At 50.6% G+C, this 27,674-nt stretch overlaps 1 protein-coding gene across 1 annotated transcript in view; it reads left to right on the forward strand.

Moving 5' to 3' along the window:
- Nucleotides 1-27,017, forward strand: part of HTRA1 (HtrA serine peptidase 1) — a 58,177-nt gene extending 31,160 nt beyond the window's left edge. Inside the window, exons 4-9 of the mRNA XM_055560117.1 lie at nt 18,822-19,016; nt 20,034-20,066; nt 21,644-21,758; nt 22,368-22,425; nt 24,793-24,888; nt 26,313-27,017. Of these exons, the coding sequence (XP_055416092.1) occupies nt 18,822-19,016; nt 20,034-20,066; nt 21,644-21,758; nt 22,368-22,425; nt 24,793-24,888; nt 26,313-26,481 (666 nt within the window). The 3' untranslated portion in view covers nt 26,482-27,017. The remainder of the gene's footprint in view (nt 1-18,821; nt 19,017-20,033; nt 20,067-21,643; nt 21,759-22,367; nt 22,426-24,792; nt 24,889-26,312) is intronic.
- The last annotated feature ends 657 nt before the right edge of the window (nt 27,018-27,674 follow it).

The following is a 27,674-nucleotide window of genomic DNA, read 5'->3' on the forward strand; positions in this document are numbered from 1 at the left end:
AGTTTTAATAATAGTGTTCTAAATTTTTATCAAAGCAGTAGGCTTATAAAGAAATGAATAGGTAAGCAGTGAAAACTGAGTTTCCGTTCCATTCCTACCCCTCAGGCAACTGTTGCTACAGATTTGTGTTCCTTTGTGCACTCACCATGTATAAAGAATTTACTGGGTTTTGAAGTTAACCATCATTAGCATGGAAACAACTACTCTGAAAACAAACCAAGTCTCCCAAACTGGGCTTTTGCAAAGTTACTAGATGTGTTTTAAAACAGTACTTCACACTCAAAGAAGTTTTGGAAACCTTGAATTAAAACAAAGCTAACAGATTTTGTCCTCATAGTGCTTCTCAAAGCTTTTCATATGCCGATGTGCATAGGACCCTCCTGCAAGAGTGTGGCTCTGAACTACAACTATCTGAGCACAGAATTTTTTTTTTTTTTTTAATTGAGATGTAAAGAGCTCAGTTTGGGAAATGGCTTGCTTTCTGTTGAAATATTCTCCTTGTAGTCATTTTTGTTCTGTTGATTTGTTTAGCAAAGTCTTCATGTGTGCGTGCTAAGTTGCTTCAGTTGTGTCCAACTTTATGCGACCCTATGGACCATAGCCTGCCAGGCTCCTCTGCCCATGGGATTCACCAGGCAAGAATACTGGAGTGGGTGGCCATGTCCTCCTCCGGGGGATCTTCCCGACCCAGGGATTGAACCTGTGTCTCTTACGTCTCCTACATTTGGCTGGTGGGTTCTTTACTATTAGAGCCACCTGGGAAGCCCAAAATCCTGGCTGAAATCAAGTCCAGTTTTTATTAGACCATCAACAGTTCCCACTTGTTGGTATGTCGATAACGGAGGTTTGGTTTGCGAAGCGGCAGGTACCTAGTGAGATTGTGTTTTCTTGTTTCTCCACACTTTGTCATTTTTTAGACTTCATCTGGAAGGAGGAATCGGGATAGATTGGAATCTTGCTTCTGGACTAGGAAGAGGTCATAACTGAGAGGCAGAGAGCAGTCTTCTTTTCCGGCTCTCTGTGTCTTTTACCTGATCTGGGCTGTGAAGTCAGACTGTGGTGAAATAGCATGGGCTGTTTTCGTTTGTGCTGTTGATCAGAGCAGAAACAGGCCCGGCGCCCAGTGTAGGTAACTGACCTTTAGAGAGGTCTCGATTGCATACTATTTCTGTTAGGTTACCATGGGATTTCTGTAACAACTCATCTTTCAAAATGTGTTTATGGGTCATAGTATAGTTGTACTAACTTCTACTTGATGAGCTCCAAAACTGGACTAGGCTCTGCCTTCGTTTATAACTTTGACCTGTTCTGTCAACGGCTTTTATCATTCCCATTTTACATAGGAAGGAATAGGGATTCAGAGAGCTTAAGTCACCTCCCTGAGACCACATAGCTAATACTGTGGTGAAATTATAGCCTCCTAAGCTGGCCAGGGGGCTTCCCGCAGGAGACGTGGTTCGGATCCCTGGGTCGGGAAGATCCCCTTAGAGGAGGGCATGGCAACCCACTCCAGTATTCATGTCTGGAGAGTCCCATGAACAGAGCCGCCTGGCCGGCTGCGGTCCATAGGGTTGCAAAGAGTTGGCCACGACTGAAGTGACTGGGCACACACACGCAAGCCTGCCAGGCTCCCCAAGTGCCCAAGCCGTGACCATGAGGGAGGGATGAAGCCTGACCTTTTGGTGTGATGAGATGGCTCAGCTTTAAATAACCCACGGGGAGGCTGGCACACCCCGGTGTAGGATCATACAGCTCGCAAGGTGTCCAGGATGTGGTAGTCTCACCGGAAGGAGGCTGGCCAGAATAGCACATCCTGTGGCCACACGCAGGACTCAGCTCCCCCAGGCCCTGGGGAGGCAGCCAGCCGTGCGGGCTCTCTCTGAGACAGGGCGCTGGTCTGGACCCTGCGTGAGCTGCTCCCGCAGAGTAATTTCATGTTTGGCACACGTGGGCACATCCCATGCAGCTGCTGTGGCCGGGGGATATTCTTTTCAGCTTCTGAGCCGAGGTGGAGAGCGGGTTCCCCTGTCATCCCTGGCAGGTCCTGGCAGGATGTGGATTATCTTGATGGACCAGCTTTGCAGGGTGTTTCTAACCTGGCTCTTGCTGTTCCCGGGAGGCTAGCCTTCCTGCCAGCAGCAGGCTATTTGAGATGAGTTTCTAGTCCCAGAAAAAGGAGCTTGAAAATTTAAAGTCGAACTAATGTGGCTTTGCAAAATGGAATCGGAAATGAAAGGATATTAAATTGCAGACACCCACACAGGAGACTGGTTTCCACTGACTAAACTGCTTTTTTTTTTTTTTTTTTTTTTTGCTGATAGTAGTTGGAAGTGGGGAGAGTGAAAACATCTCTTCCAGCTCTTTCCATTTTGTTCCCTTAGTTGGAAGATTGATTATTTAGGGGAGGGGGGCAGGGACTGGTTTGTAATGAGGCTCAGTTTGGGAGGAGCCCCTTAATTCAGTGAAGACTAAGGTGCCCCAGTGCAGGATTTTATAAAGGTGTCTGCAGTGCTGGGGGTGGGGGTGGGGGCAGTAAGCTTACCCTGCACTGTGTCACCTCGGGAGCAAGAAACAGAGCAGGGAATCTCAGAGGAGGCAGAACAGACCCAGCAAAACTTGGACTTGAGGATCGAACTCATTCCGAATGCTTGCCATGTGAGGTCATGGCTCAGTCTCCCCAGGGCCATTTGCTCATGACCCAGTGAAACTGGGCTGACTGCCCCCCACATACACCAGCCCAGTGGTTAACTTGGTGCCTTATAATCTGGGCCCATCTCCTCCCCTAGAGCCAGGATTTCATGTGAAAGGCTCTCCATCACTAACCCTGAGACCCTCCTTCCTGAGTGCGCTATTCCTGCCACTGTGAATGAATGGAAATTACTATAGACACCTGTGGTCACTGCCCACGTCTTCTGGGCACAGAGGCCAGCATCTCCTTCTGGATCTATTTCTGTCCCCCCTGGACAGTCTTGTGGGGGCACCAGTCATGGCACACCACCCCCCCCCCCGCCCCTGCCAACCCCCCGCCCTGGGGCCATGGGACACAGGATCCATCAGACCAAGCAGATCCTTTGCTTGGAGCAGTAACTGGATGTCAACCACAGGAAAATGACGAGGAAGCTGGTGTGGCCCCTGCCGCCAGGGACCCCTGGGCTGTCTGAGCTCCTGCCTTTTCAGAGCCTGATCAGCTAGCCTACTTTCTGTTTCATTCTTCAAGGCCCCCTCACATCTTCTGTAAACCCGCCTCGGCTTGAGCTTGCCAGAGACATTTCTGGGCTTGTGACCAAAGAGCGTTTTTGCTCCTCACTGCTGAGTGGGCTCGTGTGCACTCACTTCCCCTGCTGAGTCTAAGCAGGGGAGAACCTTTTGGGGGAACCTCCCTGAGCAGGGCGCCTGCCCCCGCCAAGCTGGAGCAGGAGGGTGTCCCCTCCAAAGGCAGCCTGCCTGCCCAGACATGTCTTTCCACTGCCCTTTCCTCGGGGCCACGGACGGGGGCCAGCATTTGCCCGGGGCCGGGGAGGTGGTGCCAGCTGCAGGAAGGAAGGACAGTGTGCATGCAAACAGTTTAATAGAAAGCAGCTTTGAGGGCAAACTAGTTCAGCCTCAGATAAAAACGGATTCCAAAATGTGTTGAACATGACGCTGGCCGTGTGTGCAGAACACGTAAAAATTTTTTCTCCAGAGGCTGTGTTTTGTTCATGCAGCTTTTTTTTGCTGAGTAGTTCAGGAAAAGAGAGAGAGCAATATATTTGGTTTCTTTAGGTCAGAGTGCAGGACAGAAATAAGTACTGGGGATATACTGAAGAAGGTAAGAAAGTAACTTTTGTTGCAGCTGTTTTTCCAGCTGTGTTGATTAGGAAACAGGAAGGGGAAAAGCATCTGTGCCCCCTGCCCCAACCACCCCCACCCCTCCCTGCCCCGCCACCCCTTCCCAGGACTGCAACTTTCAGATTGGGTCCTGCCTGCCTGTATAAAGCCCTTCACACTCTCTCTGTGCTTATGGAGAAATCTTAACGACTTAACCAGAGATTTGAACGTGTACCCAGCCTGTTGGGGGTCCCGTTTTCCCCTCCTGCACTCTTCTCTCTACACCTCCCCCATTCTGCTAAGCCCCCACTACTCCACACCCCCACCGCCTCCCTCCCACAAAGCAGGGCTGTTCTCTAGGGGCCCGTGTCTTGCGTTCCCCGGGGTGTCCCCCTTCCAGCTCCTCCTTAGGTGACCTTCTGGTCCTTCAGCGTGTGTGCGTGCTAAGTTGCTGCAGTCACGTACAATTCTTCACGACCCCACAGACTGTAGCCCGCCAGGCTCCATGGGGATTCTGTAGGCAAGAATACTGGAGTGGGTTGCCATGCCCTCCTCCAGGGATCTTCCAGACCCAGGGATCAAACCTGTGTCTCCTGCATTGCAGGCCGATTCTTTACCACTGAGCCCCTGGGGAAGCCCCTAGTCCTTCAGGCCTCATGTTAAATTCTGTTCCCGACAGTCCTTCCCTGACACCCACCCAGGGAGGGTCCATGTCCCTGTCTCCCCTCCTCACTCTGGGGATGCATAACCCTAGAGGGGATCTCAGGTCACTGTTCTTATTTCCCTCCCAGTTGTCGTGTTAACTTGTGGATTTCAGTTTCTCTCTGCTGCTGGGGTGTGAGGCCCACAGCTGTCTCAGTCACTTGTCTTGTTGTAGGGGCTCAACAGCCGTGTGCAGAGGATGAATTCAGAGTCCTCTGCTCAGAGGAGGCAAGGCTGGCTGCTTGTGGGCTTCGGGGGTGGGGTGGGGGGCAGGAAGGCGCTGGGGCTCCTGCAGTGGCTGCTCCCCACTTTCAGAGGAGGAGGTGACCACGCAGCAGGCGGGCTGCAGAGCAGCACCTCCGACTCCACCCCAGACTCCACGAGGCCTGTGTTCGTCTGATTCCTGGAGTTGGGACAACGTGTGGTCTTGCCGGGCCCTGGGGGCTCTGTGGTCCTTGGTCACTCAGAGCCCTGGGAGCAGTGAGGTTTCCTGTGGGCACCTCTCCCTGACGCCAGCACCCCCAGGGGATATTTGGAAGTGGCCTTGTCCTGTCTTGTGAAGTGGTTTTCTCCCTGTACCTCCAGGCCAGGCCTGCAACCGTCCGCCACCATCTTTGGGCCAGATGCCACCTACTGCTGTTTGAAGTGGCTGAAGGTGACGCCTCTGGGCTTGGGGGGCTGCTCTGTGGGCAGAGGGTCCTTTTCCTGCTGAGCTGGCTGCTGGGGCCAGAAGATCTGACACCCCCCGACTGTGAAATGTAGAACCCACATGGTTCTGGGAGAGTGAGGGTCCCAGACCCTTCACCCCTGAGTCTCAGGAGCTGCTGAGCAGCTCTGGTCTCTCTCCAGGCCTGTCTCTCAGAGCCTAGCCCGCTGGTGGCAGACCTGCCCCGACTTCTCGGAGCGAGGAGGGTCCAGGTGACCCGGGGACGGTGGCAAGGGCGGGGAGCGGCGGGTGCAGGCGTGACTCATGCCCCCTCTGTCCCCGCCCCCGCCTCCAGCCAGTTCTCCTCAGACAACCTGATTGTCAGAAGGCGCTGACTCAGCCGCCCGAGCTTGTCCAAGAGTGAATCAGATAACACAGGGCCCGGGCTGGCCTGGCTCCCCATCTTCTGGAGCCTGTTACTTCTCCTCATAAAGTAACCAGGAGCTCCCAGTACCATAGCTACCCTGGTATTTTGTTTCTGTGTTTTTCCATTTTGAATTCTTTTCTCCACTCCCTCTGTCCTGGGCGTTCTGTGGTCTCTCCTCTTTTTTTCTCCCTGAACTGAGAGGCTGGCATTGCATTGGCTACAGAGGCCGCAGACTCTTCTCGATGTTAAGAGGCTCCTGTTACCGTATTGATTTTTTACCATTTTTAGGGGGATGCAGATCAATATTTCATTAGATGACGTCAATCCAGACGCTGGATTGGAAGCCGGCATTTTTGCTCTGGGTCGGCCTTCGCCCAGGGGCTCATGGGGATGAGGCTCCTCGTTGTTCTGATTGCAGCTTCTCATGGAATGTGAAAATATTTCAGTTCCCCAAACCATCAAAAACCAGAGCCCTAGTGTGTTTTCTGGCCCCATTTCAAGAACTTAGTTGATTGTTAAGGAAATTCTTTGGCTATGTTTTTCTCTTAATATGGTAATGCTTTTTTTTTTTTCTCTTTGGTGATTTCTCTTCAGGGAATTCAACCAAGACTATTATTTATGGTTCTGGCAAAGCAGTTCCCAGGTTGTTGGGACTGAATTTGTAGGTGTCCCATGGGGAACATCCCCTTCACTGAGGGGGAGAGCATGCACTGGTTCCATTCGCTAATTTTGTTAGTGTGTAGCAATGTGTTGGGACTCCGGGTTGGCCAGCTGTGACCTGCAGTCCAAATCCGGCCCTCCATTTGCCTTTGCAAATAAAGTTTTATTGAGACACAGCCATACCCGTTTGCTTTGGTAGAGTCTACAGCTGCTCTTACTGGTCAGCAGCAGAGTTGAGTAGTTGGGATGGAGGCCACCTGGTCCATGAAGCCAACAGTTATTACTTTTTGACCTTTCACAGAAAAAAATTGCCAACTCCAGTGTGAGATGATTAACACCTTGCTCTAGAGGAGCCAAATGTGCTTGGACTGAAATATGCTCTTTAGATCCAAGTGAGGTGAAGCCCGAAGTAATACAGGGGAAAGGGCAGAGAGGCTGATCTCATTTGCTCTTGTGGGGACTGTGCTTCTTGCTGAAGAAGATGCTTTGGTCTTGCTGGATTAAGCAGAGAGGCTTTAGTTTTAACCTCTTTCTCTGTAACACTGATAAGAGAGAAATTTTGTGAATTCTGAATTATTATCTAGTTTTAAATCCTAATTATCTTTTAAGGTCTGATTCATTCATTGTTTCTGTTATTCTTTATTCATACATGGTGTCTATAAATATTTATTAAGCATCTATTTTGGGGACTTCCCTGGGGACTCAGACAGTAAAGAATATACCTACAATGCAGGATACCTGGGTTCTATTCCTGAGTTGGGAAGATCCCCTGGAGAATGGAATGGCAACCTGCTTCAGTATTCTTGTCTGGAGAATCCTACGGACAGAGGAGCCTGGTGGACTACAGTCCGTAGGGTCACAAAGAATCAGCCAGGACTGAGCCGCTAAAATAAGCATCTATTTGACCAAATACTGTGTTGAAGATTTAAAAGCAATGGGCAGAAGCCATGGAGCTTACTGTTTGGTGTAGAAACAGGCAGACTGGAATAAATACGGCGATTGGTTCAATGAAGAAACAGAGAAAGCAGTAGGAGGCATGGAGGCTGGGGTGCCCTCTGAAGGTATTGTCGGCTTATCTGAGCAGATAACATCCACACTGAGATGGAAGAACAGACAGAGCCAGCCGAGGGAAAGAGTTGGGGGCCTAGAGTTGGTTAGTTTTCCCTTTCTGCCCAGCCTGAGGACGTGGACCTTGGACGAGTGCAACCTTGTTTCCCAGTGAGTTTACTAGAGGCTTCCAGAACACAAGTTAACTGGTTCCTCTGCATATTGTCTATGTCTCTTATTGGCCTTGGGGTTCCTGGTCGCACTCTGGAAAGCTCCACTTTCTTATGCAGTTTCCTGAGAGTCTAGAAGTGCAGAGGGTTCATAATGAGCTGGTTGCCTCTCATTCATGGCAGGATGGAAGTAGTTTCCCGAAAGTGCTTTCCTAAAACCAACCGTTTTCCATGGCAAGGCATAAATAAGACATTCTGGTGAGTTGAGGACTGGTTATTCTAATAATTGTGCTAATTAACGAGTCACTTTTGTTAAATAAGGCACCACAATCTGATAATGAGAACCTGTGACTCATGGTATTTCCCTCTTTGCTTTGGCTGCCAGGCAACTCATAGAAACCATTGGCCCTGTGGCTAGAATATTTTTTATGCTGCCATTTTATGTCATGAATATGTAAGAATTAATTTATTGTAATAAGCCCTGTGTAATTGACCAACGCAAATTATTTTTATATAGAGAAAGTTATACATCTTTGGGCTTCTCAGGTGGCACTAGAGGTAAAGAACCCACCTGTCAATGCAGGACAACACACTCCAGTATTCTTGCCTGGAGAATCCCATGGACAGAGAAGCCTGGCAGGCTGCAGTCCATAGAATCGCTGAAGTGACTTAGCATGCATATGTCTTTAAGATTTTTTTAGAATAAATAATATGAAAATGATATATCCTGGGCAACTTCCCTGTTTCTGGAGCCACACACACTCTAAGTGGTCCTGGTCAGGAGGGATCCACACTGCCTTCAATTCAGCGTAGCAGATATCAAGAAGCTGAGCACTGAAACTACCAAATAGAGTGAGACCACACCCCTTTGTGGAACTGGTAGGTATAAGTTGTCTCCTATCACCTGAGTCCCAAGCCTGCAGCCTCATTGACGACTGAAAACCAGGCTGCATCCAGAGTCAGTTACCCAAACTGAAATGCCAGGCCTTGGCAAACCCCCAGTATTGGCCTAATCCCAATTTTAGGATCCTGATGGATCTTTTAAGATCTGATTTGTTTACTTATTCATATATTCACTTTCACATCCCTTGATTTTCATAAATATTTATTGGCCAAACACCACTGTAGCAGCGTTAGCCAACTTGAAGTCACCAGATAGATGCGGAGGAGCTGGTGGATGGGGAGGCAAGTTGCACTCAGTGAGACAATGTTTTTCCTCCTCTTGATGCCAGAGAATATATACAGTCACTGGCCCTTGGGCTTCCATATAAAAATGTTGACATTTTGCAGTTTAAACAGCAAGAGTAAGGGGATCTTTGAAATGCCAGTGTTTCTTGATACAGCTTAAGGGAGACTAAACATTATGGAGGTGTGCGTAAACAGTGAGGAGGACTAGGTTGATTGATTTGCTTTTTCTCTCTTTTGTTTTTCCGTAACCGTCCTCTGTTTCTTCCCTCTCTTTCCCTCCTTCTCCATCACTTCTCTTATCTGTCCCACCTGAACGCCCCCCACTCCAGTCACCCCCACCTACCACCTCGCACGTCGCACCTCTTCTCCTCCCCTCCTGGTACAGCAACAATAACATGTCAATTTGTGGAAACAGATGGTGGTAACTTGATGACGCCGTCCTTCCGAGTTCTGTGTATGCTGTGATCTCAGTGCCATGGAGGAGATCCTTCCTGGCCCGGCCTCTCGACTCACCTGCTTGCTGCAGCCGCCCTCCCTTGGTTGTACCCTTGACCTTGTCATCACTGATAACCTCCGCCCTCTCTGATCTGAATCCCAAGCTTCTCATTCTTGGTCCGCCACCTCCTCCCCTGGCACCACTGCTTTATGGGCACAGGACCTGTGCATTCACAGAAGAGAACCCTGCTTGAGGGTTTAATGCTCAGTCGTGTCCGACTCTTTGTGACCCCATGGACCATAGCCTACTAGGGTCCTCTGTCCATGGGATTTTTCCAGGCAAGAATACTGGAGTGGGTTGCCATTGCCTTCTCCAATTAATGCTCTGAGGTCTCTTTTAATCTTTTTAATGATTTTATTTATTTATATATTTATTTATAGCTGTGCCGGGTCTTCGTTGCTGCGAGAGCTTTCTCTAGTTGCTGTGAGGGGGCTACTCTCCATGGCAGGGCGTAGGCTTCTTACAGTGGCTTCTCTTGTTGCAGAGCATGGGCTCTAGGGCCTGAGGACTTCAGTAGTTTTGGCTCCTGGGCTCAAGAGCACGGGATCAAGAGTTGTGACATGTGGGCTTAGTTGCTCTGTGGCAGGTGAGGTCCTCCCAGATCAGGGGTTGAACCTGTGTCCCCCGCACTGGCAAGTGGATTCTTTACCACTGAGCCGCCAGGGATGCCCTCTCCATTTTGGTTTTATCTTTGACTTTGTGCTTTGTAAGTGAAGTCTGATGAGTGGAGTATATGCTGGGTGCTTGGAGCCTTCCCACTTTCCTTGTTGCCTTCCCACTTCCCCAGGATGGGTTCTTGGCTACCCTGCTCCTCTGGCTCTTGGGACCCCTGGCTTCACATGGCAGTCACAGCCACCCTCCTTCCCCCAGGGCATACAGACATGGGGTACGTATACCCTGCAGCATCCTGGGCAGCAGATAGATGACTCTTTCTGCCGGCAACAAGGCAGGGCCAAGCCCTGCCCACCCCATCCAGGTACCTGGTGCCGAAGGAAGTTGCAGAACCCTTAGGGGTACTCTGTCCTCTGTGGGTTGGGGCAGTGGGCCCTTGGGGTGGGGAGAGGGCTGGCTCAAATTCTGAGTCCCTGCTTGGGCACAGTGCATGGGTCTGTCCTGTAGCTGGTGAGCAGAGTACTGAGTCTGAGGCTCTGGGTCTGTACTCACCCCATGAACAACTTCGTGCCCCAGGGAGCACAACACTGAACAGCAAATAAAAACATCAAGACAGATGAAGAGAGAGAGCATGTAGAAGAAAAAAAAAAAGCCTTATATTTTAGTGCCTTTAATGGTACTTTTTATGTACTTTGTGAACAAGGGAGTCTACGTTTTTATTTCATCCTGAGCCCTGAAAATTATGTAGCAGAGCCCTGGTTCATCCACTGTCCCTCAGCCCCTCCTGGGCTCACTTCTCTCCTTGCCGGATCCCCATGTCTCAGGCAAGTCTTAGCTGCTGACATCCCCCTGAATTCTATGGTCTACTTTGCCGTTCCTTAGGAAGCACGCAAGTTCAGTGGCACCGCTCCTTGCTGTGATTGGGGTACATGCCCTTTTCCTCCCATTGCATATTTTTTAAAGAAAATGAAAGGTTAGCATAACTGCTTCCAGAAGACCACATTGAATCACTTAGTTGAGTCTCAGCCAGTTCCTGCAACATCAGCCTTTGAAGCAAATTTCATCGGACACACAGGACCAGCCTGTGAGCCTCAGCCCCTTGGAAATGCATGTGCTGGGCAGCTGGCAGACATGGTGGCTTTTGCAGATTCAGCAACAAAAATATTTTTGTAACAGGAGCACTTTATACTCTGCAAGGAAGAGAAAGAAGTCGTTGGCTTGCGTCATGAGGTTAAAAAAAAAGTTGCCAATTTTTCTTTTAGTTTTATTGGTTTGTTTTATGGCCCTTCCTTCCAAGCTTTGGGGAATGAGGTTGCAATGAGAGGAGCGCTCAAGGGCTTTTAGGCAAAACCCAGGGTGGCCAGAAGCTGAAATGTTGATGGATCGTTGTTTTGAGGTCTGCTCTCGATGATTACTGGCTGAGCCAGCGTCTGGAGAATTCCAGGAATCCCCTTTCCTCTTGGGCTGCGAGAGTCTGCAGGAATCATCTGACCCCTTTGGGGAGTCGTATGAGAAGAGATTTATTAAGGGCTCTGAGGCTTGTTTTGACCTCACCAATTTAACCATTGGCTGCTAAGAGGTTTTTTGGAAATCTACCAGGTCTTCTGGAAAGATCCCTAATTGTCAGAGCTGGGGTGACCCTGGACATCACCAGGCTCGACTCCCTTATTTTAGAAGTGATCAAACTGAAGCCCAGAGAAGTCTGTCAAGTGACCCAAGGTCAGAGTGAGTTAATACAGATGGCCTGCTCCCTGGGAAATTGTGCTACCAGTTTATCTAGAGACCGAGGGTGTGTGTGTGTGTGTCTGTGTGTGTCTGTGTGTGTCTGTGTGTGTGTTTTGTCTGTGTCTTCACTCTGCACCACCCTTTGTGGATGCTGGGGGATAAGCCTGTGGCCAGCCATAGGCAGGGCGCTTGCTCACCACAGGCCATTTCTTCCTGCAGGAATCAGAGTTGTGATGACCCTGCAGGGGGAGGCCAGGCCACACAGAGGGCTCACGAAGCAAGTGGTGCCCCACAGACTGCCTCCACACCCAGCCCGGGCTTGGCTGAGTGTAACTTGGGCTCCCACTGGGAGAAGCAGTGTGGCCTGGGTCCTCACCCTGAGGACTTGTGGCCTTGGCTCCCTCTGTCTCGCCTCTGTTCTGACTTGCCCTCAGCTCTCCCACGGCCCTGTTGCATGTCATCTCTGCTCCCGCCTCCTGCTCTATGAGAAGGTCTGGCACTGGCAGCTCTTTTCTGCTGCATCTGGGCAGTGGGCAGAGGGGACTGGTGAGAACACCTGCGATCTCAGTGAGATCACTGCCCTCAGCCGTGGGACCGTTGGTCCCCTGGTGTGTAGGCTGGGTACGATGCCTGTCCCATCTGCCTGTCGACTTAAATAACAGTCACGACCTAGAAGCTGAGACTTATGTTTTATTGGGTGGGAATTTTTAGGACTTCAGTCCAGGGAGACAGCATCTCAAGTGATCCTGGGGGAACTGCTCAGAGGAGAGGGGAAGAGCCAGATTATATGGAAGTTTTGCAACCAAAGGCAGGTAGTCTTACTTATCAAACCAGTCAATCCTAAAGGAAATCAACCCTGAGTATCATTGGAAGGACTGATGCCCCCCTTCCCCAGCACCTAACTCAGGCACATCCTGTGGGGCTAAGGCAGCCTTGGGGGCCATGATCACCCCAGCCCCCACGAAAGGATGGTTGAGGGTAACCTTGTGACCAGATGGTGGCTGATGACCCCCAGGGAAGAATGGGATGTGCTGGGCCCTTCTGGACTCTCAGCCCTTCTGAAGAGACACACAAGGGAGCAAAGAGCCTATTACTTCCAGCTGGTGTTGCCACAACCTTGAGTATCAGCAGAAGAGCTGACTCGTTGGAAAAGACCTGATGCTGGGAAAGATTGAGGGCAGGAGGAGAAGGGAGCAGCAGAGGATGAGAAGGTTAGATAACATCACTGACTCAATGGACGTGAATTTCCAGGAGACGGTGGGGGACAGAGGAGCCTGGTAGTCCGTGAGGTCACAAAGGGTCTGGCACAACTTAGCAACTAAACAGCAAAGTCTTCACATCAAAAGATTATTGTTAATAAAAGCAAACCAGATATCCCAAGTTAGGGAATTTAGTGTTTTTTTATGTATGGGATGAAGCAAGAGTCTGGGCTCACTGAAATCATTCCTTTCTTACGCATCTCTGCCATCCTGGGTGTTTCCTGTGTTTTTTTTGTTTTTTTTTTTTTCACATCCTGAGCTGCCTTGGGGTTCACCATAGGGAGTGGCTGCAGCCTGATGGCTGGTATCCTTCTCCTTCCTGAGTGCCCTTAGGGCTCTCTAGCTCACATTAGAGGGCTGCAACCGCTGATGACTGCGGCATCCTCGTTTACTGATATGGCAGGAAGTACTTCATCTCTCATGCCCTCAGGACAGAGCATGAGGCAGGTAGGGCATGCGGACAAGGGGGAGGTTTGTCTACAAGCCACTTGTATCTCACGCTGACTGCCCTGGCAATTTGGGATCATTGCTTTCCTTTGAAATAATGCTTTCCATTCCTTCTTCCCTTCCTCCCTCCACTCCCCCAAAATCTGCCTGAAGCAATATATACTTGCAGCCTTCTTCAGACGTGTATTAGGATCACCACTATAAAAGGAACCATTTTTTCCCTAAGCTTCAGTGGACGCTGATGGTGACCCACCACGAAGCCCTCCTCCGTCTTGCTGGCACAGCCCTGAGTCTGTTTTTGGTCCACTCCTGACCCTCCCGCCCCAGCACCTAACTCAGGCAAATCCTGAGGGGCTAAGGCAGCCATGGAGGCCATGACCACCCCAGCCCCCACCAAAGTATGGTTGAGGGTAACCTTGACCGCCAGGGAAGAATGGAATGTGCTGGGGCCCTTTTAGACGCTCAGCCCTTCTGAAGAGACACACAAGGGAGCAAAGAGCCTATGACTTCCAGTTGGTGTTGCCACATCTTCATGTCCTGCCTAGAATGATGGTGGCCCTCTTGTGGCCATGAGAAAGGCTGCCGTTGATGAGCTGGAAGGAAGGAAGGAGCTGCTTTTCGCCCTGCCCTTAAGCCTTGGAAGTGATCAGCCCTCCCACCGCTCTGCCCTTGAGCAGGTGGATGTTTATTTTATTTGCATTGGTTTTTCTCTTACTTGCGGCTGGAAAAAAAAAAAAAACACCTAGTTAATGCACTCAAATCATTTTTTAGTGTTGATCTATATTTAACCCTTAGGGAAGATTCTCTGCTGAGTGGCCCTAGGGGAGGGAGATGGATTTTAGCTCTTTTTATTGCTGTGTGTTCTGATGATTTGTGTGTCTACCCACCCGTCAGACAGTAAGCCTGGTGGGCACGGGTGGATTTCACTTATCTTTTGTGATCCCTGTGCCAGGCCCGGCCCTTGGTGAATACTTGTTGAGAAGGTTCTCTTTCAGTGTAGGCATTATTTCATGGGAGAGGTACTGCCAGGCCTGCTAGTTGTGGGTCCTTCGTTTGTTGTCATCTAAACGAATGGTAAGAGCCTTCTTTAATCATGCTGTGTATGTGTTAGCAGTAAAACATGCCTCCATGCTTTAGCAGTAAATCTATCACACCATTCGTATCCTGCCTATGGCTTATCGTTAGTGACTTAACACGGACATGGCGCGTCTGGAGTCCACATGCAAGACTCTGACACCCTCGTCTGGGCTGTTTCTCTGTCGACCTGGGTGGCGTGGCCAATGACCCGGGGGATCCATGTTCCCTTCCAGCCCCTCTTGCTGACTCTGCTGTGGGGCTGGCATTTAGCACCAGGGAGTCACCTACAGGCTGAAGGCCACGCGCCTTTCAACTTCGACTTCCTGCCTCTCCCACTGGCCTCCCAGCCTCCTCCCTCTCATCAGCAAGAGCGTGACCTTGAGAATGGGCAGTATGATGGACTCACCTTGGGATGCCCTTCATGCTGGAGGGGTTGGGATAACATGAGGCTCTCCTGGTGAGGTTCAAGGGTTCTTGCTCGGCTCTGGTCCGGAGCCTCAGGGTTGAGCTTTCGCCACTACAAGCTCTCCACGCCTGCTTTGCTCCGTGCCCGACTGCATTTCACCTTCCCCCGCAATGGCTGGAGAACCTGAAGACGAGGAACGGGAGCTGTGTGTCTGCCTGTTCTTCCTCCTTCCCCTCTGCTCCTCTCGCCTGCCAAGCGGAGGATGAATGTCCGTGCCTGTGCTTCATAGGCGTGCTGTGAGGCTCTGGTGAAGTGATGAGATGTGGGCAGCGGCTGTCAGGAGCCAGGCTGGCATCTCCAAGATGGCCTGTGGCCGGGTCGCTGCAGAGCGAGGCTCAGACAGAGTGTCTGCCGCCAGGAGCCTGGAGACAGCTTTGATGTGGGCAGCGTGGGAACCAGCCTATGGACTGCAGCGCAGGGTTAAACCGGGAATTGGGAGGGGGTTGAAGGTGGGCCCCAGGGTTTTCCCATCCCCAGGTCAAGGCTGAGGCATGTCTTGGCATTTCCCGCTGTATCTGCATTGCATCTTCCCCAGGTTCCCCGGTGGAGTGTGTGTCTAGACAGCTATGGAATAAAATGCTCAATTACCAAGTAGGAATTTGGCCAGCAGAGGTATCGCTGCACTGAGCAGACAGGCCCAAGATGAGGAGAGAGGCTGAGAACGAGCCCCTCTTGTATCTAAAACAGGCTGGAGAGCCTGGCGCTCACAGGGCCAGCCGGCACCTGCGGAGAGCAGAAGCCAAATGGCCCACAAGAGGCATTTTGACCTCCTGAAGGGCTGTAAATCTGGCCTGGCCCACATCTCCAGCCCCTGTCACTCCCTTGCAAAGATTTCTGCCTACAATTAGAATTCAGATTAACACTGACAAGGAGTGAAGCTCTAAGAGCTGGGAATCCTGTTCTCTCATTTAGCCAGGCTGCTTGCGAGCTGTGAGGAGTCAATTCGGCTCTGAGCCTCAGTTTCCACATCTGTAAAATGGGTAAAAATATGCACTAACTGCCAAGGCAGTTGTGAAAAAGGGCTTTGTCACCTGAGGGGTAAAAGATCATTCCTTCCACAGCAGTCCAAGCTTCATAGTCTAAGAATCCCCCTTAAGATATGTCCACTTGCTTATTTCTGTCTTATGATTGTCCCTTAGAATCTAGGAGATGTTTCTGTGAATAAAAATTAAGCAAGGTGACACCCAGTGCTGCCATTCGTGCAGGTTTGGCCCAGTGACCGCTTGTGAGCTGAATTTCTTCCCTTTGTGTTGAAGTGAGGAGTGGTCCCTGGGGAGACTCTGGGCTTGTATCACTGGTGTCCACTGGTCCCAGCCTGTATGGTCACTCCAGTGAGTGACTTTACTGCATTGGAGCCCAGCTGGTACATGGGGTCCTCTGGGCCCCGTTCCTGGCTGAAGGCCTGCTCCTCTGCAGGGAGCGCAGCTGACCTGAGCCGTACGTGAGCCCTCGATTCTCTCCTTCCCCCCGGGGGCTCTCTCCTCCATCGATATGGCTTCTGCTCCCCACAGCGTTGCCTGCTTTCCTTGGCCCCTGGCTCTGAGCTCAGACTTAGAGACAGGAGTTCCAGGGAGCACTGTCTTCAGGCCCCTCTTCCTTCGAAACCCACTGTGATGTGGCCCCCTGGGTCTGGCCCCCTTTCCTAGGGGTGGAGGTGAAGGGACAGGGTTGGAAGATGAGTGGATGCTAATTAAGACTCCACAGTGAGTCCTCCCATGTAACTTTCTGTTGTGGTTCCCGGCTTGCTGCTGCACTGATGTGGTCTGGGCCCACCTTCTGGGTTTGAACTTGACTTCTCGCCTTGAAATTGGTGAAAAGCAACTGGAGAACCCAGCCCAGGAGCCATGACCGCCATGTTCAGCCCTCCAGCCCAGCTTTGAAGGCTGTCCCTGGGTCCTGAAGGAGTGGCAGTGTTGCCAGGCAGGCCTCCCCCAGGGTGGCCGAGGGCTCATCACCGGCTCTGACTCCTGTCCGCTCACCCCCTGTGACTGTTGGATGAAGTCATCCCTGGCAGAGGCAGCTGGCATGGGCCCAGGGTAAACAGGCCCTGCTGAGCTCATTGGCGCACTTCTAGATGAGCTTGGGAGTTGGGGCTTGCAGGCCAGCCCCACTCCAGAGCAGGGCCACGCACTTCAGCCTCGGGGGACCACAAGGGCAATGTCACTGTCAGGGCAGACCTGTGCCCCCAGCCTCCTCCCGGGTGGGGAAGGGGGACGGTGAGGGCTGGGAGACATGGCCTACTCTGTGGGAGTTTACTTGGTGGGGTTCCCCTCACTGAGTCTGCGCAGACCCTGACGTTAATCACAGTAACACAGCTGATGCTTACATGCCCCACTTACATGACGTACCATTCACAGAGCTGTTCAGATCCCAAGGCACTGAATTCTCACATCAAATCGATGAGATCAGTGAACTGCATTATTCCCATTTTCCAGGTCAGAACACTGAGGACCAGAATGGTTGTAAGGTCCGGCCACCATCTAATCAGGCCGCTTGGTCTGAGCTCTGGACTGTGGCGCTCTTCTAGGCCTCTTAGTATCTGTGATCTGAGGGGCATCATTTTTCACATGTCTGTGTGTGTGTTAGTTGCCCAGTCGTGTCTCTTTGCGACTCCATGGACTGCAGCCTTCTAGGCTCCTCTGTCCATGGGATTCTCCACGCAAGAATACCGGAGTGAGTTGCGATTCCCTTCTCCAGGGGATCTTCCCAACCCAGGGATTGAACCCAGGTTCCCCGCACTGCAGGCAGATTCTTTACCATCTGAACCACGCAAGGGAAGTCCTTGAGTTTTCTGATCCAACGTGTTCCTGACCAGCATCTTCCTTATTTGGGGTCAGAGGGGGTCTTCGTGGCTCAGTACCTTTGTAGTGGATGAGAGTCTGGGTTCAGTGTTGTAGTTTTAAGCCCCTGGCCTATCTCAAGTCACCCAGTTGCTTGGAACCTCAGTTTCTTCATCTGTTAAATGGACCCGGTGACCTCCCCATCTTATCAGCTGGTTTCTGCTCTGTCCCTGGCAGAGGCAATGCTGAAATAACCGCTGGTTTCCACCCACTGCGCCCTCCCAGCCTCCTCTCCTCTTTCCTTCATTTTCGAGGCGGACAAACATGAGGACTCTTACATTACAATTAGCATGAGGCCTGGACCAGGTCTTTGCTTTCTGGGCTGGTCCCCGTTGCTTGGAGCAGCTGCTCATTTTGACTCAGGAAGCAAATGCGAGAGGGACTCAGAGGTTTGCCTGGCTCTGGGGAGGAAAGGAGGAGAGCTTAGAGCTCTCCAGGATGGAAGCCCTGCGCTCCTCAGCCCTTGTGACTCGAGCTGGCTTTGTTTTGTCGCGTTTTGGTTTGAAGAGTAGTTTGGGGCTCCTGACTCTACTGGCCTTCACAGGTCATTGGGGATCAAGCAGGCTTTGTTGGATTAATCAGCCCGCCTAGGGGCGGGGGGAGCAGAGATGGTGGTGGAGGACTTTACCAGGAGAGGAGAGAGCCCATCTCTTGGGTCTTGGTGTCCAGTGGCCCTGGATGCCTTGCTGTCCCCAACCCCACCTCTGCCCATCACCAGGATTAGCACAGAGATGCCCCGGACTAAGTCAGGGCAGCTCCAAGCCCTCAGAGCTCCTGATTCTTCAAGACCTAGGAGGGACGTGCCTACAATAAGAGGGGGCTGATCCACTCTTCCTCTCCCCTGGGGCTGTGGGCTCTAGGTCCTTCCTTGGGACTTCACTCTCTACCACGCCTGCGGTCCGGCTTTCCCCAATCCTATACTCGTCCCCCTCTGTCTCTTGGCCTCAAGGTTTCAGAGCAAATCTGTGCTGACAGGTTCAAGATGTGCTGAGACCCTGAGCTGGCTGGCCTCCAGTATCCATCCCACATTTTTCCTGGCTTGCGGCGGCAGCGTGCACTTGACCTGCCCTGATTATCTTGGGTGGGAGGGACGTCAGTCCTCAGCTGGGAAGGGAGGTCACGCCTGACCTCGGTTTCCTGCAAGGCCCGGTGAACACGAGCGGCCCCCAGTGCCTGGCATTCTGTGACATCCGTGCGCTTACCCATTTTGTTCACTTAACCCAAGGCAGCAACGCCAACTTTGTGTTTCCAGGGAAAGCTGCCCGTGCTACTGCTTGGCCGCTCCTCAGAGCTGCGGCCGGGAGAGTTCGTGGTCGCCATTGGAAGCCCGTTTTCCCTTCAAAACACGGTCACCACGGGGATCGTCAGCACCACCCAGCGTGGTGGCAAAGAACTGGGGCTCCGGAACTCGGACATGGACTACATCCAGACAGACGCCATCATCAATGTGAGCCCGTGTGCCGCAGGGTCGGGCTGCAGTTGGGAAGCTGGGCTGGAGTCAGGAACCGGGCTGGACTCAGAATCCTCATGGTGCTTCCAATGGGGTCCTTTTGAACCCCTAAAGCAGACAAGGCCGAAGGGCTGGTCCTCAGCCTGTTGGCAGTCTCCAGGGACTCCTGTGACGGGCACTTGAGATTTGCCCAAGTCTGCAGCCCAGAGGAGTTCTCCATCCCCTCGCTGCCCTGCCCCAGGGTCAGCCACCCCTGGGTTGAGCTGCCTGTGCAACCTTGTGAAAGGAGGGATGCTCAGCTACGCACAGGCTCTGCAGCCCCCAGAGGTGTTTCCGCTGTCTTTGGGGGGCACAGTCTGAGCACCAGGCCAGCGCATTCGATATCCAGTGAGGTCAGGGATTGTCCCACACAGTCTCATCAGTGGAATCTTAATTTTAAGTCACATTTTTCCACTTCAGCTATTTCCCTTTAGGATTGACGTTTCTCAAAAAGCATTTTCCCCTCCATCTGTCTAATAAATAAGAAACACAGCGTGTTTTGTGCACTCGCTGCCTCTAGTAGGCTTTATTCCCAAACCTTCTTGTGATCTGCATGAAGTAATGGAAATAGAGCAAACGGTGTGGATTTTCAGGCCCAGCAGCAAAGTAGGGGTCACATAGACGTGGAGGGGGATGGCACAGATTTGAAAGACCGCGACACTGAGCAAGTGGGTAGCCAACTTATTGTTGAGAGAGGGAAGATGTGTTAGGTGTTTTGGGAATTTGTTATTGGCCTCTGGGCTTTGAAGAAAAAAAAAAAAATATATATATATATATCAATATATAAATACCCCATTTATGGTACTTAACACTGTCTGAAAACTGTTAAGTTCCTTTGTTTTGCCAGAAAAATATTAGGTAGACAGGAAGCAATCTCAGAAAAGAATTTGCACTCAGGGGCCTGCCAGGCAGGGAGGTAGATTGGACCATGTAATGATACAAACTCATAACCTTTTAATTTTTGCTTATTTTCAGTATGGAAACTCCGGAGGCCCATTAGTAAACCTGGTAAGGCTTTCAAAAAAATCTATCTACGTGTCTTTTTTTTTTCCCCCTTTTGATTTCTTTTCAGATATGAACTTGCCAAAGCATATTATCTAATCCTTTCAAATTGAAATCTGTGACTGTACTGTACCTTGCCAATGTCTCTTCTTATCTTTTCTGGAAAGAGTAAGGCATGCTGGTGTTTGGATTGGAAATGCTATGCCAGCGGACATGCTTGTGTCTCCACGTTACAAGTAAAGGCATTGGAATTCAGGTTTGATCCAGGACCAGTTAAATGAGCCAGTCTTTATTTTGAAGGTGTCAGCAGTTCTGGCTTGCCCCCCAGCTGCCTAAGGAGCTGGCTTGGCTCATCCACAGGCTTTGTCTTGGCCAGGACCCTCCCTTAAGACCTGGCTTGGAATGAGGAGTTACCCCACTCACAAAGATGTCACCTAAGTTTGTGTTTTATTTAAACATGAAAAGGGAAGCCTTTGAATCAGATTGTCAGAGCTAGGATGCAGCTCAGGGTCCCCTATCCCAGCCCTCATTTACAGGTGATGAAACCTAAGCCGTCTTGTTTAGCAAAGCCCAGGAGGGCAGTGCCTCCTGGATGGTCTCTCAGAGTTGGGGACTGAATTCTCAGTGCTATGGGAAGTGTGCAAGGAGTGACTTACCCACTCCTGGCAGTTTTCCCCCTAAGCCCGAGATGGACAACCTTTAAGAATAGTGTTCAAAATAATGGGTGGATGGCACGAGGCGAGCCTATTATTCCAGGATGGTTTCCTATGGTGTGGTGTTCGCTAAACTGTGAATTTATCTTGAATAGAAACACACACACTGGCTTCCTCCATGGTTTAAAGCTGGTTTGCAACAAGCAGAGGAAATGAGATTTGATTGTGAGATTCCGCCTCTCCCAGATCCCCGAGGCTGCTCGGAGATGAGGGTTTGTTTTCCTGGTGATGAAGTCTGTCCGCCCTGAGCGCTGGATGGTTCCTCCCTGATGTCAGCAGAGGAATCTTGAGACTCCTGGAAACGGGAGAAGCAGGAAGGTGTGGATAGCCACCTAAAGGTCTCTGAGGTTTTTTTTTGTTTGTTTTTTACCTTTTATTTTATCTTGGAGTAGAGCTGATTAACAATGCTGTGATAGTTTCAGGTGGACAGCAGAGGGACTCAGCCAAACATACACATGTATCTATTCTCCCCCAAAGTCCCCTCCAGTCCCAGCTGCCACAGAACACCGAGCAGAGTTCCCTGTGCTATATATTAGTAGGACTCTTGGGCTTTGGGACATGTATTGCCTGCCCAAGGAGCAATTGTACATTTTGAAACTTTCTGATGCTGTGCTTTCATTGTGTTGATCACTCAGTCCTGAGTCCAGTGGGTACTGATTCTTCCATTGCTCAGCTTAGCTTAATGCTGTGCACGAGTCAGGCCTCTTGCTCTGCGACACAGAAGCCCCATCCATCCGGCTCCTCCTACCCCAGTCATATGTCTGAAGAAGCTCCAAGACTCCTTCCATGCAAATTCTCCACTCTCTCTCGGTGGGTATCTTCAGGTGAATCTTCCTGGATTCAGCAAGCTATTTGCCTTTTGCTTTTCAGGATGGTGAAGTGATTGGAATTAACACACTGAAAGTGACAGCTGGAATCTCCTTTGCAATTCCATCTGATAAGATTAAAAAGTTCCTAACGGAATCCCATGACCGACAAGCCAAAGGTAAAGCAAACGCCCCCGGAAGCCCACCAGAGATTTTAGGCCTGGGGCTTGGCTACCCCTCAGAAACTGGAGGGCAGGGAAAATGACCCCCTGAAGGTCAGCCACACCTTTCCTATCAAGAAGGAAAAGGAATGCATGTCATTAGGTCATCGATGTTTGACTGTTTTTTTGGCCTATGATCATATGGTTCAATCTATTATGTACCAGGCATGATCCTGGGTGATTTCTGTACATCATTTCACTGTATTATTCATTATGTCATTCAATCCCTTTGCCTGATCAGGTGGGACTTAGTCTCATTTTACTGATGAGAAAACTGAGATTCAAGGAGCTTATTCAGTCCAGAAATGTTTAGTGACTCTTCTGCTCAATGTCAGGCTGGGGGTTTGAAGCTCAACAGGGTCCCTGTCAGGTGTGCTGTTTACCTTCTACCTGGGGGAGAGAGGAGGTAGGTAGGGTCCCAATCAGGATTTGAACCACAAGCTGAGAGCATCCCTGTATGGCCCTGACTACACAACAAACCGGGGGGATGGAACCCCACTGCTCCTGGTGTCCCCGGCACAGCCGCCAACTGGGCTGACCTTCTGCTTCCTTCTGTGGTCCCACCAGGCAAAGCCATCACCAAGAAGAAGTATATCGGCATCCGAATGATGTCACTCACACCCAGGTCGGTAATGGGACGTCTGTGTCTGTCTGTGTCTTAAATTCACTTACTTCTTTAAGTTCAAATGTTTATTTGTTTAAAATTCAAATATTTAATTTACGTGGCTGTTCCAGGTCTCAGTTGTGGCACGTGGGATCTTTTAGTTGTGACACGTGAACTCTTAGTTACCACGTGTGGTGTCTAGTTCCCTGAGCAGGGATTGAACCCAGGGCCCCTTGCACTGGGACCTCTGAGTCTTAGCCCCTGGACCACCAGGGATGTCCCTGTATCTTAAATTTAAAACAGACTAACTTCAGAGGACTCTCACGGGCACCCTGATAAGAGAAACCTTATTCTGCCTCGAGACAGCTCAGTGTCTGATTTAAGTACCATTAGGAAAGAGAGGAGGGGCCCTTAACTTTGGCCTCACGTGGGCTTCCCTGGTGGCTCAGATGGTAAAGCGTCTGCCTGCAATGCGCGAGACCCGGGTTCCATCCCTGGGTCGGGAAGATCCCCTGGAGGAGGAAATGGCAACCCACTCCAGTACTCTTGCCTGGAAAATTTCCAAGGACTGAGGAGCCTGGAAGGTTACAGTCCATGGGGGTCACAAAGGGTCGGACATGACTGAGCGACTTCACTTTCTTTCATGTTGTTTTATCCTTCATGTTTGTTTCTGGGGTTCTGAGCAGATCCTTCCTTCTGAAAGATTCTGCTTTTCTTTGAAAGAAAGAAAAGAAAGTGAACTGAACTCCGGGTCTCCCGCATTGCAAGCAGACGCTTTACCGGCTGAGCCAGCAGGGAAGCCCACGCTTTTCTTTGAAGGCAGGCCTGATAAGCCCAGGTGTTGGTCATTGCCCCCCCGCCCCCCGCCGTCCCCCACCTCCACGCCTTCCTCTCCCCACCTGGTCTGTTGAAACCCACATTCTAGGAGTGCCCTAAGCCCCTCCCTCAGCGCCCCAGAGCGCCCTGCCTTTCCTTAACTCTGCCGCCTGTGGGCTGGGGCTCTTGGAATGCCAGGCAGGGCGGCATGACTGATGGGCTTGTTTTCCCCGAGCTGGTGAAAGTTGCGGTATGTGGCTGCCAGACGCATGACATACTGGTGTTTGAACCTTGATGAAAAAACCTGGTGTGATTGTAGGCGTCTTGGTACCTAAGGGCCTGGTTGAAACTCTTAGAAGTTAAGTCGGCAAAGAGCAGAACCTGTTGATATAAATACTAATATCTTAATTACTGTAATCAACAGGCTATTAATTAATTGTGAACACACGACTATTAGTTTAGACATGTGTGATAAATGGTGGTGCCTTTCTTAGCTGGCTTGCCAAGACTGAAATGTGCATCAGGTCTTGTCTTGGAGCTCTGAGAGATGGAAGCCTGGGGGATGTAGGGAAGGGAAGGGAAGGAATGTGGGCCCGGGGGTCCAGCTTCCTGGGTTCCTGTCCCAGCTCTACTATTTCCTGGCTTGTGACCTTGGGATGGCTTGAGCCCTGAGTGCCTCAATTTTCTCCTCTCTGGGATCAGGATAACCGGGCAGGCTTGCTGGTGTGTGGTGAGCACTGAGTCAAAGCTGGGGTACATGGGTGGTGGCAGTGGTCACTAGCCACGGGGAGCCCATCCACCCTTTTTCGCATGCTTGCTCAGTGCTGGGCACGGGACCAGGCGCTAGATCTAGATAAGATTGTGTGGTCCTCATGACAACCTCATGGCACTGTGCCTGTTTAACAGGTGAGAAAAGCCAGGCACAGAGAGGTTAAGCAACTGCCCAAGATCACACAGTCAGGAAGGGGCAGGGCTGGGGTTCCAAAGCAGGCCGACCATTACTGTCCTGACTTCTTAAGTGGTGGTTGTTGTGTGTCCAACTCTGTGACCCCATGAACTGCAACACACCAGGCTCTTAAGTGGTAGCTACTCTCAATTAATTAATAAAAATGATAATGCTAAAACGTTTCTCTTGCTGCCATCCGGGAAATCTTTGACTCTAGAAAATAAGCAATTTGCAGCAGAATCAAAATCCCTGGACCCCTCCAGGGATTTTGGACCACTTCCCTCAACCACTTCCACTTTGGACCACTGGACCACTTTCCTGGTGTTCCAGTGGCTAAGACTCTGCACTCCCAGTGTAAGGAGCCCAGGTTCGATCCCTGGTCGGGGAACTGGATCTCACATGGTGCAACTAAATATCCTGCATGCCACAACGAAGAGCTGGCTCAGCCAAATAAATAAATAAGGAAACATTAAAAAACAATAATAAAAAGGAAACTTTAACAGTAAAAAAAAAAAACCTGATTTTTTTACATTGGAATTTGACATTAGAATCAGGGATGGAAGAGAAGCCCTGTGGGAGCCCCGTTGTTCTTAATGGTTAATCCAGGTGTTCTTTCTCCCAAGCAGCAAAGCCAAAGAGTTGAAGGATCGCCACCGAGACTTCCCCGATGTGCTTTCAGGAGCGTATATCATTGAAGTAATTCCTGATACCCCCGCAGAAGCGTGAGTTAGAATCCCTCTCCATTTTCCTGATAATCGTGTGTTTCCTGGAGGTAGGGGGCAGGGAACTGTTCTTTTCATCTCCCCTCAGGTGACCGTAAGGACCCTTGACAGAATGGTCCAACATCTGTGTCCATCCTGCTGGTCAGAGCTTCCGACCTGGCTCAGCTCAGGGCTCATCGGCAGAAGGGTGCTTCCTGGCTAGACGTCCTCTTCAGAAGGGAATCAGATGGACTTGTTAGGAGTCTCCAGGACAGACCTGGCTGGGGAAAGATGGTTGAAGGAACAGTGTCTCTGAGACCTCAGGCAGTGATCCTGGCCTAGGCTGCTAGAGGCATCTCTTCCTGAGGCCTTCTCTAATTATACCTGTTACCAGTCAGGCCTTACTTATCCACACCTCTAGAAAAATAGCACAGGGAGCATTAAAGTAACAGGGAAAGAAGTTGCTCAACCCACAGTCAGGTTTATTACCTGTGAAAGTGTTAGTCGCTCGGTTGAGTCAGACTCTTTGCAGCCCCATAGCCTATGTGGACATAATATCCACGGAGACGTGCTAGACCAGGGAGTGGCCAGCAGACTGTTCCCAGGAGCCAGATCTGGTCTGCTGCCTGCTTTGGGGTTAAGATTAGATTTTGCATTTTTATTTTATTTTTATTTTTTGTTTTAAAATGCATTTATTTTTTATTGAAGGATAATTACTTTACAGAAAGATTTTGCATTTTTAAATGGTTGAAATAATTTAATTAAGAACAGTTATTTTAGGACACTTAAAAATGATACGAAATTCAAATTTTAGTGTTACGTAAATGAAATCTTACTGGGGCACGGCCATGCCCAGCAGATTATATATTGTTTGTGGTGGCTTTTGGACTCCCATGGAAGAGTTGGGTTGTTGTGATGGGGACCATCTGGGCTGCAAAGACTAAAATATTTCCTCTCTGGCCATTTACCAAAAAACTTTGCTGACCCCTGTCCTAGGCCACTAAGGTGCAAAACAGCGCATTTGATGCTGTCACACCCAAGAGTTAAGGTTACGGCAGCAATAAGGCAAAGCGGAGCCTCACCGTGGAGCCATACCTGTCGGCACTGTACAGCTGTAATACCCATGGCAAGCAAGCTGGCCACCGCGGTCGCTGGCGTGTCCTCACTTCCTTTGGAGTCAGTCTGTGATAAGATCATACAAATGCTCGCACACATTTCTACAGTGGACATGATTGCTGATGTGGCCCAAAACCCTCAAAAGGCAATAATGCAACCCATGGGTGGTTTAAGCCATTCTCACAAAAGTTAACTACCATCCCCTCCGTCTGCTCTGGGCTCTCGGGTCCTAAACTGTGCCTCTGTAGAGGTAAAGTCGCTCACCTTTCCTGGCAGCTGCACCAGGAGACATGGAAACATTGCAATCGTATTTCCCTTTTGTGTTGCAGCGGGGGGCTCAAGGAAAACGACGTCATCATCAGCATCAACGGACAGTCGGTGGTCTCCGCCAACGACGTCAGCGACGTCATTAAGAAGGAAAGCACCCTGAATATGGTTGTCCGCCGGGGCAACGAAGACATTATGATCACCGTGATTCCCGAAGAAATTGACCCCTAGGCAGAGGCATGAGCTGGACTCCATGTTTCCCTCAGAGAACTCTCCCGTGGACGATGCTCGGTGACTCTGGGGCTGGTGGCACCGGATGCCCAAGACTTGACTGCCATGTTGCTTGTTCCGCAGAAACACTGGCCCGCAGAACCCTTCTTGATAGTTTGCAGGCAAAAGCCAATGTAAAACGTTGTAGACCCGCAGGCAGAAGCTCCCCCTTCTGTATCCTATGTACGCAGTGTGCTTTTTCTTGCCAGCTTGGACCGTCCCTACTCGGACAGTCAGCATTTGTCTTCTCCTTTAACCGAGTCACCATCTTAGTCCAGCTAAGGCTGTTGCTGTAACGCATAGATAAGAGGAAGGTCCTATGGGAGCCAGGATGGTACTGGGCGTGTTTATGCTTTCTTCCGAGTCAGCACCCAGAGGAGGGAGATGCCGAGACAACGAGAGGGTGAGCGCTGGCTTCCGGAATGGCCACAGTTGCCTCTTTTAGGAATCTCTTCAGAACTGGGAGCACAGTGACTTGAGTTATTAAAATACTTGTTCATACTTTGCGTCCTGGTGTCCTTCTTTCCCGGAAACAGCTGGTTACAGTCTCTTTGAATCGATTATCATGTCAACAGCCTGCTCTTTAAACCATGTTGTCTGTGAGGGTTGAGCTCGAGGTCTCATCAGTTATTTCAGAGTCAGCCTGGGGGTTCACGCGTGCTGGGAACACTGTGCCCCGTCACCCCAGATTCCTGAAAGAGGCTTGAAGTCAGTTGCCCTTGCATCTGGGGCTTTTCAAACTAAAAAGAGGCTGTCAACCCCACATATCATGCAATCAGTCAGCAAAGAGTCCCTGGGCCTCTGGTCTGTGCCAGGCGAGGCATAGGCTGAGGAAGAGAGGTGAGTACAGAGCAGAACCCCAGAGCTTCCGCTGAGAGACCAGGTCTCTTTCTGAAAGGGAGATGGTTCAGGAGACCAGGATGTGACCTGAGAGCAGTCGTGAGTCTTTAGAAAGCACAGGCTGAAGCTGATTTCAGCTGTCATGGGCTCTGAAATAGAACCTTATATCTTGGGGGGGTTTGGAGCAGGGCTCCCCTGACACGTCCTAGAACAGACACAGCCTCAAGAAGCTGTGGACCCCTTTATCTCCAGGGGTTTGGGGAGATAAGCTTCCAGGAGTTTGGGGAGAAAGCTTCCAGGAGTTTGGGAAGCTG

The sequence above is a fragment of the Bubalus kerabau genome, chromosome 22 (assembly GCF_029407905.1).
Source record: "Bubalus kerabau isolate K-KA32 ecotype Philippines breed swamp buffalo chromosome 22, PCC_UOA_SB_1v2, whole genome shotgun sequence".
NCBI classification, from domain to species: Eukaryota; Metazoa; Chordata; class Mammalia; order Artiodactyla; family Bovidae; genus Bubalus; species Bubalus kerabau.